This window comes from Helianthus annuus, chromosome 16 (assembly GCF_002127325.2).
Source record: "Helianthus annuus cultivar XRQ/B chromosome 16, HanXRQr2.0-SUNRISE, whole genome shotgun sequence".
NCBI classification, from domain to species: domain Eukaryota; kingdom Viridiplantae; phylum Streptophyta; class Magnoliopsida; order Asterales; family Asteraceae; genus Helianthus; species Helianthus annuus.
Genome location: NC_035448.2, coordinates 153,734,135 through 153,749,357, shown reverse-complemented (window position 1 = coordinate 153,749,357; position 15,223 = coordinate 153,734,135). Strand labels below are relative to the sequence as shown.

Below are 15,223 nucleotides of genomic sequence, written 5' to 3'. Positions count from 1 at the left end.
TGTTGGTATTCCTGGACCTTATTGAAATTGAGGACGACCCTTCGCATCTGATATTGAGATCCCAGTTGTTTTGGTTCTCTTTCTCCAAGCCCAATATATTATTTAGATTAAAAGGATCATAGGAGTTATCCATTATGGGCTTCTTTTTAGAAATGGACTGGTCCGAGTCCTCCGTGTTGTTGTTATGGGCCTGGTGGTTGGGTTATTTTTCCTTCTAAAACCCATGTGCCTTTTCTTTATTATTATTTTCTGATCGTTACATTTGGAATCCGTTGAGGGGAGTGGGTCTGATTCAAATCACTAATATCCGAATTCCTTTTTTACAAGGACACCTCCTCAGCCGACCTAGTAATACCAAGCGTTTCCCTTTTTTTAGAAAACTCTCTCGTCGCGTCTCGATTCCCGCCCTAGACTTTTTGTTATCTGCTGTCGGAGAGAAGCTCCGGTAGGAATTATCATCGTCCACTTCCATCTCCGATGACTGGATAAAGTCTTCCTTACTATTCTTGTACTTTGGACTTCCACCGTCATAATTCTTAATTTCGTATTGATGCAATCTGGAACCCAATCTCCCCCTTCCTCCATAACCCACACCTTGTACGTTTTGCTTTCCCATACTAAAGTGACTTCTTTGTTTATCCACTTTCCATCCCCAATAAGAATACCCACACAATCTTGCGATAGATCACCACTTCCTGCTGAAGTTGGGAAGCATGGATGACCTTACCAAGTCTTCTACCTATGGAATCGAACACCTCATTTTCAGCAAGGTGTAATAGGACTCCAAAAATTTTTAGCCATGCTATTCTTTCATGTGGCAGAGCTTGCCCTTGCCAGTTGCCACACATCCAATGTAGAGAACCACCCTTGGCCCGCTGTTGTGACATTCTCGAACTCTAAAGCTTCATCCTCAGACGTAAAGGAGAGCAAGATATAGAAACCTCCCAGATACTGCACTTCCATGCCGACAACCCCTACTTACCCTGCTAGACTGTCGATCTTCCTTAGTGTGACCAAATCTACCGTCCTACCAATGAGAGCCCTCTCATAAACATCTTTGAAGGCTTTGACTTACCCCGCAACTTCGATGTTTTTTTCCTTCGTCTGTTGTTCTCTGGTGTTCATAAGAGTATCTCTCCACATTGCCCCCCCCCCCCCCCCCCCCCCCCCCCGGATAGAAGATGTTATTTTTCGTCGGTCTCTCTTGAACAAACAATCTGGTAGTCTGCTGCTTCTTTCGGATCTCCTCTCGTAAGTCTGTCTGTTCACCCATCTCCCCTGTGAACTTTGCCACATTACCTCTCAAAGCTTATAATCTCCCAACTTGGTTACGTTGTCTCCACCTCCTCTCCTCCTGCCCTCCATGGGTATAGGTAATATAATAACTAGCACACCTATACTTATGTATTCATGTTTTGTAGTTTGTAGCATGAAAGAAATAGCAATGATATGATTATCTCAGAAATAAAAGATAAAAAAACGTGTTTAAATGAAGCAATGATATGATTATTCCAGATATAAAAGATAAAAAAACGTGTTTAAATGATATTGTAGAAGCAAAGAGTAAAAAACTCAATAATACGGTCAACACCAAACTCCTCGTAATCCTCCTCCCAGTCCCAACCTGGTCAACTTAAAAACTCGGTCCAACCCGTCGTCTAGCACAACAGCTGATCCGACCCGAACAACCATATCTGTGAGTCTTGAGGTTTATTCAATTTCAAAAACAATTCCAAGAGGCAGATGATACAACAACTAACATTCAATCTCTAATTAATTCAGTAAATTAATTTCAATCTCAATTCATTAACTCAATTCAGTAATCTCAATCTCAATCAGCCAATAAGATATTCTTCTCAGCTAAATTAATTTCGACAATCAACACACATCTGATTCAATTCAAACAAACACGTATCCACAATTCATATCCTCAGAATTTTCGCCGCTTTAACCACCGGATTCTCCCTCGCAATCGCCTCACGTCCAACCGCCTTATAATCATAACCGCAATCATGCCGATCAGAGTACCGATGTTCGGAGCAAAACAAATCACCACACCGGCACCGAAATCCGCTCAAACCGACTCTTTTCCGGCATCCAGAGCACCGGTTCACCTCCTTCTTCACCAACACAGGTTCGTTCCTCTTAACATCCTTCAATTCTTCATCTGTCACCACAAGCGTAGGATCTACCCTTACGTTACCTCGAGACGGTGACGTCAGCGAGGTAGATCTGGTACGTGTGTGATGCGTGGTGGCGTTGTTGTTGTTGACGCAGAGCGTTAGGGTTTCCGGTACTGTTTTGAATTCGGTTTCTTCTTTTTCGGTTCTCTGAGCCATTTTTATTATTGTGACTGAATTAAAACTGTAATAACAAATTCAATCGCTATAGGAATTATAGAGAATAATCAAGAAGATATTGGCGTGCAAGAAATGAATAATTGGGATTTGATTGAATTGTTTTTTGTTGGGTGGGGAGGTTTTTTAAAGGGGGAGGAGGTCGGTCTATGTAGCGCGTTATCATGGTGCGTGTGCGTTGATGGCATTGGAATTTACGGAAGTGCCCACGAGGGGGTGTTTAATCATCTAGAAAGGAGCATGGGGTTTTGGGAACAAGTATGACGTGTTTTTACTTTTTTTTCGGCAGTTTTCTTTTTTATTTTTGTTGTTTGTGCCCATCTTGTGAGTGAAGGTTTTGCCTTTGTCAATGGAACATCACCTCATTGATTATCATGGTGCACGTGTTTTTACTCATATATATCTATGTACAAACTAATTTTTTTTAGCGGCCAACAGAATCAATCTCAAGTATTCTTGGGACACTCATTGGACAAACGGAGTACTCCAATAATAACCCGAGTCCACCACCAATTCTGGAAAAACCCAGTAACCCACCCGTTTGTAGGCACAACAGTGAAATTACCGGGAAAAATCCGTTTAGCTAAAGGATCCAACCCAGGTTTTCATGGTTCTCCTATCATTGCCTACCAGTGCCTCACTCTGCACCAAATGGGAATTGAACTTGCATCTCTCAAGAGAAATGCAAACCTTCCATCACTTAATCTAGAGATCATTGGTTGTATCACCCTTAGGGGCTATTCGGCAACTTCTGAATGGTCAAGTGCTGAACGACTAGGAGGTCTGAATCATTAAGCGCTGAACTAGTAAGAGGTCTGAACCATTAAGAGTCAGTATAATGCTTAACCGTTCAGAGGTAAATGCTGAACCAGTAAAGCAAGCGTCTGAATCATTAAGAGCCTCATTAAGAGGTAAACAAACAACCCCTAAATATTAAATGAATCTAGGTTCATCTTGGTGTAGAAAGGGTGGACTTTGTGAAGGTTTGAGAAATATTATGAAGATTACACATGATATTATATAATTTTATGGGTTAAAGATAATAAGGTAATTAACTTTAAAAATTAATTTAAATATAAAATAGATTGTAACCAATTTAATTAATATCTAGAATGTTTTTTTGGTTATTGTATATGAATAAAACACTATACATATTTCATATACACAACGACTTGAATCGTAATACAATCACGGTGTATTAACATCTGTAATGATTGTACTTTTATTCAACTCATGATGTTCTAACACCATATGGAGATGATTGTATTGCTATTCCAGATATTAAAACACCATGACTTGAATAACAATACATCATTTCAGATGTTAAAATACCATGACTTGAATCACAATACAATGTTTCCAGATGTTTAAAACATCACGCCCGGAATCAAAATACAATTAAAATGTCATTGTATGAACATAGACAAAAACATCCGATTGAAACATAAATTTCCTCTCTCTATAAGTATAGTAATATGCTCGTTATTGTGGTGTATTTTTTTTAAGTTACTTATTGACGTTTAAAAAATATGGTGGGTTGGTGGGGGGGGGGGGGGTTGCACGTGCATTGAGGTTGGCGGAAGTTACTTTATTTAACAAAAAGACACTATTACCCATAATCTAGCCAAATTAGTCAAAACATTAAAACATAATTTACATTTTAAGCGATTTTTTTATCTCAATCATTAACTAAAAGATCTATGGGTTTAGATCACTTCTTACCTTTCTCGCAAAAAAACTCTTTTTTACAATAACCCCACCCAATGAATGTAAATTAATAAACTTTCGATGTGGTGGGAATTTTATTTCGGTCGGTATAAGTTTGATTTATTACGATATTGATAGAGTACTGACAGTTGTTACGAAGACCACAAGTTGAATATCAGTATCCGTTCGTCATGATATCGGAAATCGTTAAAGCTTATGGTATTAAAACATTTTTTTAAATTTATGCCGGAGCGTCTAGAAAAGTAAAAATAAACACACCTACGTGTACATATTTTTAAAAATAAACGAAAACAAGTTATTAGAAAAATTAAATTAAATAATGAGTTAAAAGCTTATTTTATTTAACATAAATAAGGTGAAACTGAAAGTTTGAAGTTTATTTTGGCTAGGAAGTGTAGGAAGCAATAGGATTATGACATGTGGCAAAATTTAAAATAAAGAGGAAGGGTATTTTAGTCAATCATATCCTTTTCTTCTTCCTTCTTCTTTCCAGTAACATCAAAACTCACCATTTTCAAAACCCACCATCTTCAACCATTTCTTCACTTTCTATCTCAATAATTACTACATTATAGTGCGATTTTCGTCACCAATCAATGATTCAAACACTCGATCAACGTGTTCTTCAGTTTTTTTGAAGAAAACCCAGTTTAATTTCATACAAAATCTCGTTTTTTCTGGTGATTTTGAAGATAATCACTCGATTTGTTCGATTCGATCTCTGATAAGTGTTTCAATCATTCAAATTTCGTCAATCGTTGAAGAAGCCGACTTCGATCCATGTAAGAAATTCTTTAATTTCATTTTTATTATCTGGGTTTTTGATTTAGTCATTGCGTTTTACGATCTTGGCGAGGGTCTGGGGGCGGCAGCCCCTGGCGGGGTCCAAGGGGCAGAGCCCCTGGCTGGGGTTGAACTGCCCTCTGGTTCAGACAGATTCACAGACAGGTCGGAAATTTTTTTTTTGATTAAATTGCTTTAATAAAAATGCATCAGAAATTTAATTTTCCAGAAATTGCCTCATTTCGAAGACAGTAATTCGTAGACAGTTTTTTGATTTGCTACTCTCTGGTTCAGACAGATTCACAGACAGGTCAGCTTTGCGTTTTAGAAACAAGAGAGTTTTATGTGTTTTCTGGCCATTGCGTTTTAGAAAAAAACATTTTTGAAGTGTTTTTAGTTCATTGCGTTTTAGGTAAACACACTTTTATTTGTTTTCAGTCCATTGCGTTTTAAAAAATACACTTTCTTTTGTGTTTTTAGGTCATTGCGTTTTAGAAATAAGACATTTTTATGTGTTTTTTGGCTATTGCGTTTTAGATAAACACATTTTTGAAGTGTTTTTAGTTATTACGTTTTAGGTAAAACACATTTTTATGCTTTTTCAGTCTATTGCGTTTTAGAAAACAGTCATTTTAAGTGTTTTCTGGCCATTGCGTTTTAGAAATAAGACATTTCTTTGTGTTTTTGGTGCATTGCGTTTTAGGCAAAACACATTTTTATGTGTTTTCAGTCCATTGCGTTTTAGAAAGCACACTTTCTTTTGTGTTTTTAGGCTATTGCGTTTTACAAATAAGACATTTCTTTGTGTTTTCTGGCCATTGCGTTTTACAAATAAGTCATTTTTTTTTTGTGTTTTTGGTGCATTGCGTTTTAGAAAAATGTCATTTTTTAGGTTTTTTTTTCATTGCGTTTTACGTAACTGGGGGTTTTTCTATTGTGTTTTACGCAAGTGGGTTTAATTTTTTTTTTAAATATAGCAATAGTATACTCGTTTTAAAGATAAAAAAACGCTCGTTTTTTTGGTGCAATTTTTATAAAAAAAAATAATGTCGTATGAAAGAGTTATTAACGTTTAAAAAATGGGGGGGGGGGGAGAATTGGAGGAGAGATAAACTATTGGCCTGGATTGACTAGAATGCCCCTAAACAAACTCACGCGCCTCTTTTCTTCCCTTCAATTTTCCTGATTTAATCTTAGCCCTTGATTAACTAAATGGATGGTCAAGATCACTTCCTAGCCTTCCTAGCCAAATAAACTTCCTATTGTATCGCCACCCTAGAAACAATATTATATACGACTCTTCATTTCTTCATGTGTTTGAATATCTTCCTATATTAATAAACAAAAATCTTTTTGTACACGTGTCACTCTCTGGTGCCTCCTCCCTTTTAATAATAATATTAAATATTAATTTTTATATACAAAATATAATATAATATTAATTAATATAGTTAGAGATAAACGTATAAATTCAAATTTAATTAATAATTATCTATAACAAATATAAATGTATCAAATAATATAATAAGTATAATATTATTTAATATATTTAGAGATCAAACATATAATTTCAAATTTAATTAATAGTAAATTACTTTTTGAGTCCCTATGTTTTAGTGGTTTTAACCATTTGAATCCAAAATCAAAAAGTTTGACGTCATGAGTCTCTAACTGCTCATTCACACCCCCTGTAAAAAAATTCAAAAAACCTTTGTAAGCCCAAGTTCTCTAAGTTCTCACAACTTGTCGAAATTTTCATTTTACCCTAACCATATATATTTGTTAAGATAAAATATATTATTTGGATATTGGATATAAACAATAATTACTAATAAAGTATCAAATCACATGTACAAGTACTTATAGTATATAACTTAGAAGACTAAAATTACAAGCGGATTATCTAAATAAAGTACCAAATTATCTTTAAAGCGAACACTAAATGGTTTTTAAAAGACATATTTTTTTTTTGCTATTAAGTATATAACATTATATTTACTTAAGCCGTGTAATACACGTGTTCAATATTTACTTAAGCCGTGTAATATACATAGTAGAATTTAATTACAATTCATTTACCATAACCACATAATTTATAATTATTTTTAAAAGGAAAATTGGTTTTTAATAAACCAATCTTTATCCCGTTGGTAAATTATAATCCTACCTACGTAATTGGTATACAATAATCTTACCTATCAACATGTTGGTTCTTCATAAACTTCCGTTAATTATTTTTAACTGAAGTTAGTTTTTAAGTTTTATTTATTACACAAACAGTCCCTGTAGTTATAATTTACTAGTTTTAACTATTTTGTAAAACAAAAAAACGTCAAGGGCCATGTAACGAAGTTAGTTTTTTGTTTTATAAAATAGTTAAAACTGGTAAATTACAACTACATGGACTGTTTGTGTAATAAATAAAACTTAAAAACTAAATTTAGTTAAAAAAATTTAACGAAAGTTCATTGAGTACCAACATGTTGATAGGTAGAATTATTCTATACCAATTACGTAGGTAAGATTATTATTTACCAATGGGACAAAGGCTGGTTTATTAAAAACCAATTTTCCTTTTTAAAAATATTTACAATTTTATGATCATTATTTTTTTATTTTTTAGTGTTACTTCTTTTGAAGACATAATAAAATGGATTGTAGTATCTCAAAAGAGAAGTGAAAACTTAGAAAATTATTTTGAATAGCGAAAATATAACTGTTCTTTTGTTTTACTATTTTATCTAAATAAGTCATTTTATTAATAAGGATTATATACAAGTTTATAATTTACATTTTTTTGTCATTTAACCTGTGTAATACACGGGGTTGTATAAGCTAGTATAATAATAATATAAAAAATCAAAATAAAAAGTACTTTCTAGTCATGTTAAATAAATCACTTATGTAGCATATTTTTTAATGACGTGTTAAAACTTTCTATTAGTATAGAGTTAAATTCTTCATGGTTTTATAGCTTAATGACATTTTGAAGGTGAGATAAGACTTTGGAACCAATAGATCTAGAGTTCGATTCCTACAATAGAGTTTTTCCTGAGTTAAACTCTTTATGACATGACTTAGGGTACGGGCGAGAAAAAAATCGTGAATGTAATTACCATCTACTTCAAACTGTTCTACTAAAATGCAGTGGCGGATTCAGGAATGCTTTCCACACGGTTCCTTTTGATAGATTCTCACTAATTCTATATATTTTTTTTCCAAACCATACTGGTAGATTCTCAATAATTCTAATCTATTTTTTCCAAACCAATGGGGTTCCTGGGAACACCTAAAACAACCCTGGATCCGCCTCTGCTAAAATGATTAGCCAATTATTAAGAATAATTTTGTTTTGTAAAATGTCTTATTCTGGAGATAATAGGACCCTGAAGAGTGAGCTATGGCCCATATTCATTAGTTTTTAAGAGGTCAAGGCCAATGGCCCAATGCTATATGCATTTCGGTAACACAAACACAAAGTATGATTTGACACCCGCATGATTAACACCAAACCAGTTACACCGAACCGGTTTTTAAAATCTGAACCGAATCAAACTGGTTATTTTTATCTTAAAATAGTTCAAAAAATATAATAAAATTCGTAGTTTATGTTTTTTTTTTTTTGGGTATAATGGTTAAAAAAGTGCGTGCAAAAAATGATTTGGAACCGAAACAAAACCGGTGTTAAAAACCGAGACAAAACCGAACTGAAACCGGTGTTAAAGACTGGCCAAACCGGGGCGAAACTAAACCGAAACTGGTTTGGCCAAGAACCGGCCAAAAATAAAAACTAGTTTGGAACCGGTTTTGGTCCCTAAAAAAGCAACATGTTCATCTCTACCCACATTGCATGATTGTTTACATCATATGCTAGATTATTTAGCTAAACCTCGTGCTAATAAATCATAAAGGGAAATTAGTATTTTAAAAGTATATTGAAGTCATATTGCGAGAACCCTATTAGTTGTGGCACAATGGTTAGAAAGTTCTGCTATACATTTATGGCACATTGGTAGCCATTAAGATGTCAATGTTGGGGTTCTATGTGACCATATCAACACAATTAATAACACATCAAAATTAAATTCTAACTATTTAGATTGGAACCAGTTTTAACCTAAGCCAAAATGACAACCTTTTAATTCAAACATGTTTTGACCCGAGCCAAAATGACAATCTTTTAATTCAAACATGCTACAACCCATTACCTAACCTGACCGTTTTGTCATTCTTAGCCATAGTACAACCACGTGAAGCGAGGTTTTAGTCCAATCCCATGCCAGGTTCCTTTGGATTAACGTCCATTAATTATCATTACATGTTTAATCAATCCAACCGTATAAACAGTTATATTAACAAAAATTTAAACTACAAAGAAAACAGAAATTAAAGCAAGTAGCTTGAGATTAAGAAGCCTAGTTACTTGATACAAAAACTCACAAAATCATCTTGCAGTAAAAACAGGCTCAGCATCGGCAGTAGGCTGAGTTCTTCTAGTGTATTTAAGAAGTAAACCATCTGAAGTCAGTCCTGGAACACTAAGATCCCTACAGCAAATACAAAACACCAATATGTTTATAATAATAATTGACATATTATTAATTATTTAAAAAAATGCACATGAACCCATTTTGACCTGTTATCCAACCCACCCAGTTGCCCTCTTTAATTTGAATTCAAATTTAAAAAAATGTTTGGAAGCAAGATCTAGGAAAGAAAAAACAACACGAGCTCATTTTGACCCATTATCCAATCCGTTCATTTGCCACCTTTTATACAAATATATACATCAAAATAGGGCTGTAAACGAACCAAACAAACACGAACAAGCCCTTGTTCGTGTTCGTTCATTAAGGAGTGAACATGTTCATAATGGTTCACGAACGCTTAACAAACTCATCAAGGAAATGGACATGTTCATGAACACTTAGCGAACGCAAACGAACACAAACAAATGTTCATGACCTAAATGAACACAAAAGAACGTAATATGTCCAAACATAGTTGACATAACTAACACAAAAAAAAAAGAAGTTGCGTATAGTATTACTATGGTTTCAAATTTTTAAAAAATAAAAGCAGAAAAATAAAAATACAAAATAAAAAACCTTTAAATGAATGATCACAAATGAACATAAACGAGCGAGAACATAAGTGAACCCTAATCCAAACGTTACAAACATAAACGAACGAACAAAGCCTCTGTTCATGTTCGTTTGTTTAACCTATCGAACGAAATTTCTTGTTCATGTTTGTTCATTTATTAAACGAACGAACATAAACGAATGGTTCACAACTGTTCGCTTAACGTTTGGTTAGCTTACAACCCTACATCAAAATGATAGGAAGCAACATCTAGTAAAGAAAAAACACACAAGCCCATTTTGATCGGTTATCCAACCCGCCCATTTGCCACTTTTAATATTAATTCAAATATCAAAACGTAAGGAAGCAAGATCTATAAAGAAAAAAAAACAACAGAAACACACAAATAAACATAAATTAAACCTGATGTAAGAGTGTAAATCCTTCCACTCCCATTTGGCCCGTTCTTGAAACAGCCTCGAAAACCGACCCGCAGGATCCGAGGGCAAAGACGAAACGCTAAACGCATAAACCCAAGACTGAATTCCAAGTTTTTCTACCAAAATTTCCCCTTCCAACATATCCAAACTCGCCACCATTCCTCCAGGCACTTTACTTATCCATTCCTCCATAAAACTTTCCATATTCATCTTTCCTTTAGCTAATAGTATCTCTCGTGCAAAATGCACACAAACCCGTTTCTTATCCAGTTCCCAAACACCCCCATTCGTTTTGCTACTGTAAACTTCCAAACAATGGCGTGCAATAACCCGAGAGATTCCATCGTTCACTAAAGATTCCACAACCTCATTTTCATCGAGTGAGTTCAAAGACCGGTCGTTTAAAATTGAGTTATTTATAAGTGTCTTTAATACTCGACCCATGTATTTATCATCAACAATTCTCCAATACCCGTTAATCTCTACGGCTGAAAGAACCCTAAGAGCGGATTTCAATTCATCATCACTGGCTTGAACCTTGTTAACAAGGTCATCCCATTGATACAAATTAGAATCACGCATCTCATCGTCTTCATCGTATCTGTATGGATTTTCTAAAAGAAGTGTTTTAAGTTTGTCGATTTTGGGGGACACCTCGACTAGCTCCATGATTCCCGGAGCCACCTTAATGACAGCTGCGACTGGTGGATTCTCGTCGACTACGAATTGTTCAGATGGAGGTACTAGGAACACGGAATTTGAGGTTCCAACGAATTTTACGGCGTATGTTTTTGATTTTGTGCAGAGAACTGCGTCTTCATTTGGCTCTCCTCTTAAGCTTACTCTGAGTAGGGTAGGGTAGGGAAGTATAGTTAATAATAATTCAGCGTTAAGTTAAGATGATAATAAATAATAACAAAGAAAGTTGAAGATAATTATCACCTTTCGTTAATGACATCAGGAAGAAGCTTTTCATCAAGCTCAAGAAGAAGTAGGTTATCATGAGGACCAAAAAGAGGGTGATATAGAATCGGGATTGACGAGTTGGGGGGAACGTTTAAGACTGCTTCGGCTCCTTTTGTGCAGCTAAATTCAGTCTTTTCCATCTTTGACTTAATTTTCAATTTAAAAAACCTGAATCAAAGAAAACACAGATGGCCAATAACAATCAGAAAACTAAAATAACTGCACTATATGACAACACAGGCATGACAGGTAGAATATAAGTTAATGAATGTTATAAATTGTGGTTAGGGATAGACTACAATGGCATACTTTTGTGATCAGATAACTTAACAATTAGTCATAAACTATACAGCATATGATGCTAAAAATCCCTTGAGCTGTATTGAGTACTAATCGTAAAGACATGTAGTCCCCCATCAAATAAAGATTTTCGGTTAAATGTATGCTTTACATTTTCTAAGAAAAGCTAAACAAAGAGTTTGGAAAACCAGATGATATAATACCCTGCCTGATCAAATAGCACCATAAACATCTTTGGAATCTTTATAACAAATATGTTTTTGCTAATAGAAAAGAGACATTAAATTGATTCGCAAGAGTTTAATTGGTTACTTGGAACACACCAGTTCAGCTTAGTCTATTGAGGATTGTGATACTCAAAAGACAATGGTTCACAAGATCATGATCTTTTGCTTGCCGGTTACCAATGAACCATTGTGACTCTTCATAAAGTGCTTATGAACCGATGTGTACAACTGTATCATGCAGTTATCGACATAATATTTGTATCACAAAGATCACCTCTCTCTCTCTCTCATACATATATAACAACCAAACTTCAGAAAAGATCCGTTTATACAATGAAACTTGAAATCATAACATCTCCACCCGTGTAGCATTAATAAGGTATACTAGTCATTCCCATAGTTGTCAATAGCGGTCGCTATAGCGAATAGGTCGAAGGTCGCTATAAATATTGGGATTTTCAGTTTTTTTTTTTTTTAATTTTATTTTTTATAATACAAATAGCTATTAAATATAGCTATAAAATATTTTGGGTTTTTATTAAATATACATGTACAATAGCATATATACAAGGGAATTTTGATATAATATACATATAAAATAAAAAAATTGTTAAATATACATGTACAATAGTTTTTTGTTAAATATACATGTACAATAGCGTATTTACCAGGGTATTTTGATATAAGATACATATACAATTTAAAAAAAATCCTGGTGTATCGCTATTTATAAAATAGCACCCGCTATTTATTGCTATTCGCAACCACTGGGTGTCAGCCCAGTGGCCACCGCACCCAACTTCATCCTTGAGGTTCCGGGTTCGAATCCTGTGGCCAGCACACCACTCCACAGGCTCTGCGATCTCGGTGTTGGGGACTCACCGCCAGACGGCTATGCGGTAGTGCTGTCTGGGGAGGGAGAACCCTCCCGGGGCTAATGGTACCCCGCAATTACCATTTTTTTTTTATTTATTGCTATTCGCTATGTAGCATACAAGTACCTTATCGCTATTTGTCGCTATTCGTCATTAACAACTATGGACATGGTATGATTCCTTCTTCGTATCTTGGACAGTGAGTCGCCACAAAGCCAAAGCTCATTGTTCTATTGAACGACACTTGTTTAAAAGTTTCAAAGCAACAAGTTGTAGTTTCCAGTTTACACTAAAAATCTTTTGAATAAGAACACCATAAGTAATGCGAAATGAATATCTTAGGGTTTGTAATTCAGGGATTAAAAATTAGGGCATGCAATCATAATCATTACAAGGACTAATCAGACAATAATAATAATCATAAAACTGAATTTAGAGCTACCTGGTGTTCTTGATTGTGCTAAAATCGAATCTGAAATAACAGATCCAAAGTGGAGGAGAGAGAGAGAGCGCCAAATCAACGAAAAGAGAAGAGAGGCATGAGAACTGAATGGAATGGGGAAAGGGATGGTTGCTAGCTAGCTAGGGTTGTTTAGGGCAAGTAAAAAGGCGGGAAAGTGTCGCAGTGGAGGGAAACACAGTCTGGCTGGAGTTTTCTTTAAATTGAAATTGGTTTACGTCACATACATTTTAATTTTTATTTTACTCACTTACAGAAGTTGGAGAACTCGCTAGTCGGCCCGTGAGGTGAGACTAACGACTACTGGAAATTACTTGAGATTAATCGGGATTAATCGGATCGGGTTTTTTTATATGTAATTTTCAGTTTTAGGTATACATATACACATTTTTATAGGTATATATTTTAAGTAGCTAGGTTTTACCTTTTACTCAACTCATTTTTTCAAGTATACAAGATTAATTGTTGGAATTCACATGGTTTGGTTGGAAACTGGCCGAAACATACAGGTTTTTTGCCGGAATCTGGTCGGAATCGCCGATTTTTGGCTGGCCGACTAGGTCCGACTAGGCCCAACTAGCGATTAATGAACTGATTAACGAAAAATTACACAGTCACTGGCCGACTAGCGATTAATCACCGACTAATCGCGGCCTAGTCACGATTTTTACAACACTACACTTGCTACATTGAAATTTAAAATTAATATTGATGTAATGTAGAAGTCGTTAAAGTGTATGGTATACAAGTCACTAATGCATTGGAAATGATAAAAAGAGGTTAGGAAATATTTTCTTTTACTAATAGGTCCTACACCAACAGCACAAGCTTTTTTGCCTTTGTAGACGGACAAGCAACCAAAGGGCTAGCTCCTCCAAAAGGCGCTTGTGGAGGGTGACTCCACTTCAACGGCTAGGGCTGTTCATGAGCCGAGCCGAACCGAGCGGACCTTTGCTCGTGCTTGGCTCGTTTACAAACCGAACCGAGCGGAGCGGCTCATTTAAAACCGAGCATCAAATCAAGCGAGCATTTTTCGAGCAGTAAAAATTCCGAGCGAGCGTCGAGCAAAGTTCGAGCGATTTGGACAACCGTGTCACCCAATTTAAATTTGCTGAGAGAGATAGTGACAATGTTGGGTCTCAAGTTTATATGTCTTTAAAAACATGCACATTTCATGGCATAATATTTTTCTTATGAATAACAATGTTGTGGTTGACGAGGCGATGATCAAATTGCACGAACAATTACGCTGAGAGCATGAGACGATCGACTTAGGGTAACGACATGAAACATTGAGGCGATGAACAAACTGTCGTTTATCAGTTTAGCGTTTAACTTTTAGCTTTGATTTTAATTTTTATTGGCGTGGTTGGGCTAGTACGTATAGATATAGTTGTAAGTTTGTATATAGTTGACCAAAATATAATAGATATAAAACTATAAATTTAATTTATATTTAAGTATATATGTATGTGTAAGTGTGTGTGTGTGTATATATATGTATAATTTATATTTGTGTATATACATGTTTATAGATGTATGTGTATATGTATATGTATATGTATATGTATATATATACTAATTAAAATAATAATCCGAGCCGAACCGAGCCGAGCGGACCTTTGCTCATGCTTGGCTCGTTTACAAACCGAACCGAGCAGAGCGGCTCGTTTACAACCGAGCGTCAAATCAAACGAGCATTTTCCGAGCAATTTCCGAACGAGCGGCGAGCGAGCGACGAGCGGCGAGCGATTTGAACGGCCCTATCAACGGCAGGTAGATGTGTACAAAAGACCCCATCCAAATCGGTTCCTAACCCGGCCCGGTACCACATAAAACATGTTTGACCCATATCAATGTCAACCCAACCCACATGCTTATATTCCGGTTCAATGTTTCATCAACTAAACCGGCTGGGACCCAAACTGATTTGCCCAAAACCAGTACCAACATGACCTAACCCGCAGGTTTGGGTACTGGCTTGATCCCAAACCAGTTTCAA

At 35.4% G+C, this 15,223-nt stretch overlaps 2 protein-coding genes across 2 annotated transcripts; both read right to left on the bottom strand.

Moving 5' to 3' along the window:
* Positions 1–1,693: 1,693 nt before the first annotated feature.
* LOC110916556 (zinc finger A20 and AN1 domain-containing stress-associated protein 5) lies at positions 1,694–2,468 on the bottom strand. Its single transcript, XM_022161261.2, has one exon. The coding sequence runs from the start codon at positions 2,337–2,339 to the stop codon at positions 1,923–1,925; it is 417 nt and encodes a 138-aa protein (XP_022016953.1). The 5' UTR covers positions 2,340–2,468; the 3' UTR covers positions 1,694–1,922.
* A 6,684-nt stretch (positions 2,469–9,152) lies between these two features.
* LOC110916733 (sister chromatid cohesion protein DCC1) lies at positions 9,153–13,401 on the bottom strand. Its single transcript, XM_022161413.2, has 4 exons — positions 13,204–13,401; positions 11,336–11,527; positions 10,377–11,237; positions 9,153–9,415 (listed from the first exon to the last, which is right to left on the bottom strand). Exons 2-4 carry the CDS (start codon positions 11,497–11,499, stop codon positions 9,313–9,315), a joined length of 1,128 nt encoding a protein of 375 aa, XP_022017105.1. The 5' UTR covers positions 11,500–11,527; positions 13,204–13,401; the 3' UTR covers positions 9,153–9,312.
* Between the last annotated feature and the right edge of the window lie 1,822 nt (positions 13,402–15,223).